This window comes from Myotis davidii, unplaced genomic scaffold (assembly GCF_000327345.1).
Source record: "Myotis davidii unplaced genomic scaffold, ASM32734v1 scaffold88, whole genome shotgun sequence".
Lineage (NCBI taxonomy): Eukaryota > Metazoa > Chordata > Mammalia > Chiroptera > Vespertilionidae > Myotis > Myotis davidii.
This window is the reverse complement of record NW_006300377.1, coordinates 5,720,211-5,727,487: the sequence shown is the minus strand read 5'-3', so window position 1 is coordinate 5,727,487 and position 7,277 is coordinate 5,720,211. Positions and strand designations below refer to the sequence as shown.

The window sequence follows — 7,277 nt, the reverse complement described above, 5'->3', positions numbered from 1 at the left end:
AATGCTCAATGAATCATATGCCTCCATATGTATGCACTTGCACTCACCAATCAGGTAAATGTACACTCAGAAACGTGCATTCTAGGTAGAGGGAGCATTGTCTTGGAGAGAAAAGACTTTGTTAACAGAACAATGATTACATTTTTAAAAATATGTCCTTATTGATTTTAGAGAGACAAGGAGGGAGAGGGAGATAGCAATATCGATTGGCTGTCTCCTGCACTGAGCCACACAGTGAGCTACAAAGATTGCGTTTTTTACGGAGAGTGGATCCAATTCTGTCACACCTGCCTCCCCGCCCATTTTTTCCGTGACCTCTCAGGACCCTCCAACCTCTTTAGACTTCTCGGGGAGTAAGGGTCGAGTACCTTGACAAAGGAGGTAGGGGCCTGATTTGAGTTTCACGTCTGCCAAGAGTCGTGTACTATTGGGAAAATTGCCTAACTTCTCTGATCCCCTGGCTTCTTCATCTTTAAAACGCGCTGGTGAATTACATTAGGGCTTCTAAACTCTTCTCTCCCAAGGACTCCTTTGCCCCTGTTTTACCTCCCCCTCCCTCCCCCCACAAGCACACCTTGTGGATCTTATGACTTGAAGTTTTTGCCATTAAACTATCTCATTTAGGCACTAATTTTCTTGTTTTCTAGTTCAAATTTTAATCAGAGACTTAACTAAGTCTGCACTAAAGAAACAATAAAACAATTTGTCAAATTAAGAAACAAATAATGCAATTTCCCTTTAGACTTTTTAAATATTGAAATAACCTGCAGGCCTTCAACATTTTCCTGGGGCCTCCTAGGAGCACGTTGCTCCCAGTGGCTCTAGACTGGGAGCCGCTGACACTGACAGGTCCCAGGGGTTTCTGATTGCTGCCAGGCCCTACATTCCAAAGCCCGCCTTTTGGAGAGGGCAGGATCTGCTACCTGCAGCCGGAGTGCTTCAGGAGCATAAACAAGCCAGAGAGGAAACACTGAGGGGTCAGGTACTGGCAGAGTTACAGGGTTCCTTTCGGTTAATTTGACACAACTTGATGTTTTCCATTCATGGCCCCAGCCTTTAGGGATGTCAGGTCCTCTCTGATAGGCCCAGATTCAGCCCAGGATCAGGTCCTGCCTGAGTGGTCTGGACTCTTGCCCAAAGCCTGGAGACTCCTTTTCCCGCCCTAGGTGACCCCAGCCTGGACTAGGTACCAGCCTCCAGGCCTATGGTTCCTTCTGCCCTTCTTCTGACTTCTCCTCACTGCTGCATCCCAGTTCATCTCCTCTTTTCATAACCCCAAACGTTTCTCATATTTCTCTTACCCTTTGCCAGGGCCTCCAAGAATGTCAGGCCTGGGAGGGACCTTACTGATGTCAGTCCACACGCCATCTGATGTTGGTGTTCTCAACTACATTAGAACCAACCTGTGGTTTTCTACGGCCTGTTTGAGTAGCACAGACAACAGGATGCTCACGACCTTACTAGCTAGCTCCAGGTTGTCACCAGCCCTTTCCTGAAGGCTTTTGCTACTAACCAGTTCCTGGTCAGAATAAAAATAGCAGTCAAAAAGCTATTTGCATGATGACAGGAGAAGATTTGACTTTGGGTGGTGGGCACACGGTGCAATACACAGATCATGTAACATAGAAACCTACGCCTGAAACCTATATGTTCATGTTGACCACCCCAATAAATTTTAATTTTACAACAAAGGCATTTGCAGCCACAGATGGGTGAACTGTGGCTGACCGATTTCTCAAATGTCTACCCCCTACCCTCCTCCAAGACTCCTAACAGTAGGGGGAAGAATTAATGTGTCCCCCTTTTCCTTGATTTGGCTTAAAATTCCATGTATATTTTACATCTTCCTCTATAATAGATCTGGGCTTGTTTAACTATATGAAGAAGGACAAGGAAGATGCTCTGGGAAGATGCACACCAGTGACTCTGGTACCCATGAGAGCTTATGAGTATCTCAGTTTAAAAAACTGCCAAAACCGGTTTGGCTCGGTGGATGGAGTGTCGGTCAATAAAATATATTTAAATAAAATAAATAAAAAACAGGAGCTTGGGACATACGTAATACTTTCAACAATAAAGAATTATTTAAAGAGAAAAGAAACAGACGCTTGCCCAGCCGGGTGGCTCAGTGTTTGAGCATCGACCAATGAACCAGGAGGTCATGATTCCATTACCAGTCAGGTCACATGTCCAGGTTGCAGGCTCAGTCCCCAGTAGGGGGTGTGCAGGAGGCAGCCAATTGATGTTTCTCTCTTACATGAATGTTTCTCTCTCTCTTTCTCTCTCTTCCTCCCTCTAAAGTCAATTTTTCAAAAATTGAGGTATAATTGACATATGTCCTTAATTCTTACTAACTCAACCCTCCTTGCACTTGGGCCCAGCATGGCTTAGCAACTCTCGCTTTGTTCTGCTAGATACGTCGGGTGAATGTAAGCAGTCCTCTCTGGGCTTTGGTTTGTTCACCTAAAATCAGAGATTAGATTTGGTGGCTGCTAAGACCTTTACAGATGGGAGAATCTGCGCATTAAAACAATTTTTTAAATTGTTCAATCACAGTTGACATTCAATATTACATTAGTTTTAGGTGTACAACATAGTGGTTAGACATTTATATAACTTACAAAGTGAGGCCCCTAGTAAGTCTAGTACCCACCTGGCACCATGCATAGTGGCTACAATATTATTGACTACATTCCCTGTGCTGTACTTTACAACCCGGTAACTGGTTCATAGGTCGACACTCAACACTGAACCACACCGGCCAGGCTGAACTTCTTAATTCCTTCACCTTTTTCACCCTGCCCCTCCACCCTCCTCACATCTGGAGACTACCAGTTCTGCATTTACGAGTTTGTTGCTATTTTATTTATTCTGTTCCTTAGAGGCCACATGTAAGTGAAATCATTTGTTATTTGTCTTTCTCTAGCTGACTTATTTCACTTATCATAATATCCTCCAGGTCCATCCATGTTGTTACAAATGGTAAGAGCTCATTATTTTTTATGGCAGAGTAATTAGTCTGTTGTATATTCATATGTACCACATCCTTTTCATCCGATTGTCTATTGATGTAAACTTTGGTTGCTTCCAAATTGTAGCTATTGTATATGAAAGGTCCTTCTTTGTCTTTTGTTATTGCTTTTGTTTTAAACTCTATTTTGTCTGCCTGGCTGGTGTTGTTGGGTGGTTGAGCGTCAATCTATGAACCAGGAGGTCATGCTTCGATTCCCAGTCAGGGCATATGACCGGGTTGCAGGCTCCGTTCCCACTGTGGAGCATGCAGGAGGCAGCTGATCAATCATTCTCTCTCATCATTGATTTTTCTCTCTCTCTCTCCCTCTCCCTTCCTCTCTGAAATCAATAAAAATATATTTTAAAAAATAAAATTAAAAAAAAATCAATAAAGTCCTCAAGTGAGGATTTTTTTTAAAAAGTCCATTTTGTCTGATATAAATATTGCTGCCCCAGCTTTTTTTAATTTCCATTTGCATGAGATATATTTTTCCACCCCTTTACTTTCAGTCTGCATGTGTTTTTTGATCTGAAATAGGTTCCTTGTGGGCAGCAGAGGTATGGGTCTTGTTTTCTTATCCATTCAGCCACCCTATGTCTTTTGATTAGATTTCATTCACTTATATTTAAACTAATTATTGATAGGTATGTAATTATTGCCATTTTATTATTCACATTTCTTCTCGTCCTTCTCCTTCTCCTTCTTCTGGAAGCCCCTTTAACATTTCTTGTATTACTGGTTTTGTGGTGGTGAACTTTTTAGCTTTTTCTCATCTGGGAGAGAATCTGTGCATTAACCCTTCATATACCAGTCAATTTTATTTATTTGCTTGTTTATTTGTATGAGAGAGAGAGCGAGAGAGAGAGAGGGAGATTGTTCCATTTATTTATGTATTCATTGGTTGTTTCTTGTATGTGCCCTGACTGGGGATCGAACCCATACCTTTGTGTATCAGGACAATGCTCCAATCAATTGAGCTACCTGGCCTGGGCCCTAGTCAACATTTATAAATGACAACTAGGTCTGGGTGCTGGGGCATTCAAGCAAATAAAGCACAGGTTCTGTTCTCCAGGAATTCCCCCATCTCATCGAGGGGGGCGGGGAGGCCATGGGACGGACACATACATCAGTGTAGTTTGGGCACTCGGTGCCTACGTTGATGATGGTGGTCTGAGTAGAACTGTAGCAGCAAAGAGCATTGGGAAGGCTGCACAGAGTAGGAGATGTGTGAGCTGAGCCTTGAAAGTTGAGTCCAATAGATGGACAAAAAGAGAGCATCCCAAGGCAGGAGAAGCACATGTGCAAGGGCATGGAGTAAGAAAACAGTGTGGGGTGTTTGGGAGGGACAGGTGTAGCTCAAAACACAGACTGTGTGAGTGTGTAGGCGGGGTGTGTGTGTGTGTGTGTATGTGTGTGTGTGTAAGAACAGACTGAGGAAGTGGATTTGATCTTGATATTAAAGGGTCTTGAACACATGGTAAATTTAACTTTATCTGAGGACTAGTGCTTTCCAAGCAGTTCTGAGGAGCAGCCCAGGGAAGGAGGTGTCTTGGGGACTCCTAGGGGCTTCAGAGAGAGGCCCCACTGGGCTTCAGGCACTGCAGCTCCATTTTTGCTTTATCTATGGGGTTCTGCTTGATTTCATCTGACAAAAAGTTTCCGCTGCTAAAGCAAGCAAACAAATAAAAAAAAAAGTCACAGCCAATAGGGCCACTGAAGGATTTTCTGCTGGGGAGAAGCAGAAGGAACCCTCCGAAGGAGACTTGTGTGGGAGGGGAAGGGGGCAGAGGCCTGATGGCTGACTCTGGGGAGCAGGAGTCTTTCATTTAGCTTTCTGGGCTGGAGAGGGGAATTGTATTAGGAGGTGGGGCACACACACCTCTAAGGTATGGGCGGATCAAAACTTAGGTCTCTTCCAGGGTTTGGAAGAAGTGTGTGATCTCTACTGGGTAGTCCCCCAACATGGGGGATGGGGAGAGAGAGAGAGAGAAAGAGAGAGAGAGAGAGAGAGAGAGAGAGAGAGAGAGAGAGAGATTGGGGGAGAGGCAGGAAGCGGGCAGCTAGACTAACAAAGGTGCCTGTGTCGGTTTGCCCATCCCAGGTGGGGGGGGCGGGGCCTAGGACTGGGGTGTGTGTGACTTTACTTGTGGCCTGGGGGCTCAGAGGGAGCATCAGTCAGTAGCTAGGGCCCCATTTCAGCTTGTCTATGGCTGGCGAATGTGGGCCTGGGGAGGAGGGCGAACCTCAGGTACTTCTGGAAGTTTTCAGGGTGAGGCCCCAGTATGTCGGAGGTTGGGCAAGCAGATGTTGGGGGAACCCCTTAAGCGCCTCTCCATTCCCCCAGGGACCATGGGCTGTGGCTGCAGCTCAAACCCTGAAGATGACTGGATGGAAAACATCGATGTGTGTGAGAACTGCCATTACCCCATAGTCCCACTGGATGGCAAGGCCACGGTAAGAGGCAAGACATGGGGCTTGATGAGGGAGACGGGTGGGGTGCACAGCTCAGAAGAACAAAATGGGCCTCCACTAAAGGTCCTTGAAATAACAGAGCGGCCCCCTCCTCTGCAATACAGAAAGGAAATGAGGCTCAGAGAAGGGAAGGGACTCTCCTAAGGTCACACAGCAAGTAGTTGGCAAATTCAGGGATAGGAAGACCCCCGCGGCGGCTAGGCTGGAGAAGCGAAGGAGATCAGGGTGGTGGGGAGGGGAGCTGGGATCTGACCCAGCCACCTGCTCTCTGACCTCACTCTCATCCCCTACCCCCCAGCTGCCCATCCGGAATGGCTCTGAGGTGCGGGATCCACTGGTCACCTACCAGGACACCAACCCCCCGGCTTCTCCACTGCAAGGTGACCGCAGCCAGCAGGGCCTGGAGATAAGGCCTGGGTGTCTTTGGCTGTCGGCCTCCATCTCCTCCCGGTCTACCCTCTATTCTGCCCTGCTTCTCTGGCCCCAGTCTTGTGCTCTGCCCTGTCACGTCTGAACTCCACGTTCCCAGCCTATCTCAGGCTGGTTCTCCCTGACGCCGCCCTGTCCTTACAGACAACCTGGTCATCGCCCTGCACAGCTATGAGCCCTCTCACGATGGGGACCTGGGATTCGAAAAGGGTGAACAGCTTCGTGTCCTGGAGCAGTGAGTGTCCCCTCCATGCCACCCCTCCTCGCCCTGCGGCGGTGAGGGAGTGAGGGAGCGGAGACCCCGGGCTCCGCAGCCCTCCTGCAGGTCCTGACTGGCCGGCTGTAGGCGCCCTTGAGACAAAATGAGAGGCTGGCGGGTGCCGAGCTGGAGGGTGGGGTGCATTGACAGCTGGGGCTCTGGAGGGAGGGAGTCCAGCCGAGTCCAGGCTGAGCGAGCCACGCTGACCACCGGTGTTCTCAGGAACGGCGAGTGGTGGAAGGCGCAGTCTCTGACCACCGGCCAGGAGGGTTTCATCCCCTTCAACTTCGTGGCCAAAGCGAACAGCCTGGAGCCCGAACCGTGAGTGGGGACTCGTCTTGGGGATGGGTAGGAGCAAGCGGACCCGGGGCAGAGGAGGGCTGCTCGAGGGGTGATGGAGGCAGCACCTTCCAACCGACGACGGCTTTCACTCTCCCTGCGCAGCTGGTTCTTCAAAAACCTGAGCCGCAAGGATGCTGAGCGGCAGCTCCTGGCCCCCGGGAACACGCACGGCTCCTTCCTGATCCGGGAGTAAGTTAAAAATCATTTGATGTTCGCTTACCTATTCTTTTATTCAGGATCGTTTTCCCTGTCCGTTCGGGACTTCGACCAGAACCAAGGAGAGGTGGTGAAACATTACAAGATCCGCAACCTGGACAAAGGAGGCTTCTACATCTCCCCCCGCATCACTTTTCCCGGCCTGCAGGAGCTGGTCCGCCATTACACCAGTGAGCGCAGCCGTACCCCTCAGACGTGGGCCTGAGGCCCCCTCACCTGTGTCCTAGCAGCCTGCCTCCCCCACGTCCCTCTCGGGGATGCCCTACCCATCACTAAGCCTGCTCTTCCATTCCCGGCCGGGGTGCGGTGCCAGACGCTGCAGCCGCAGGTGTCCACACCTCCCCTGCCCGGCCATTTCCCTAGACGGGACTTGGTGAAGTCCCGCCTCCCTCCCTTGTCCTCGCAGACACTCCGGACGGGCTATGCACGCGGTTGAGCCGCCCCTGCCAGACCCAGAAGCCGCAGAAGCCGTGGTGGGAGGACGAGTGGGAGGTTCCCAGGGAGACGCTGAAGCTGGTGGAGCGGCTGGGGGCCGGCCAGTTCGGG

General features: G+C 49.3%; 1 protein-coding gene across 1 annotated transcript in view; it reads left to right on the top strand.

The window, feature by feature from the left end:
* LCK (LCK proto-oncogene, Src family tyrosine kinase) overlaps nucleotides 1–7,277 on the top strand; it is a 20,753-nt gene that overhangs the window by 7,008 nt on the left and 6,468 nt on the right. Inside the window, 6 exon segments of the mRNA XM_006777381.2 lie at nucleotides 5,358–5,467; nucleotides 5,784–5,865; nucleotides 6,059–6,149; nucleotides 6,396–6,494; nucleotides 6,618–6,901; nucleotides 7,138–7,277. The exon segment at nucleotides 7,138–7,277 is cut by the window's right edge and continues 10 nt beyond it. Coding sequence (XP_006777444.1) covers nucleotides 5,363–5,467; nucleotides 5,784–5,865; nucleotides 6,059–6,149; nucleotides 6,396–6,494; nucleotides 6,618–6,901; nucleotides 7,138–7,277 — 801 coding nt within the window. The 5' untranslated portion in view covers nucleotides 5,358–5,362.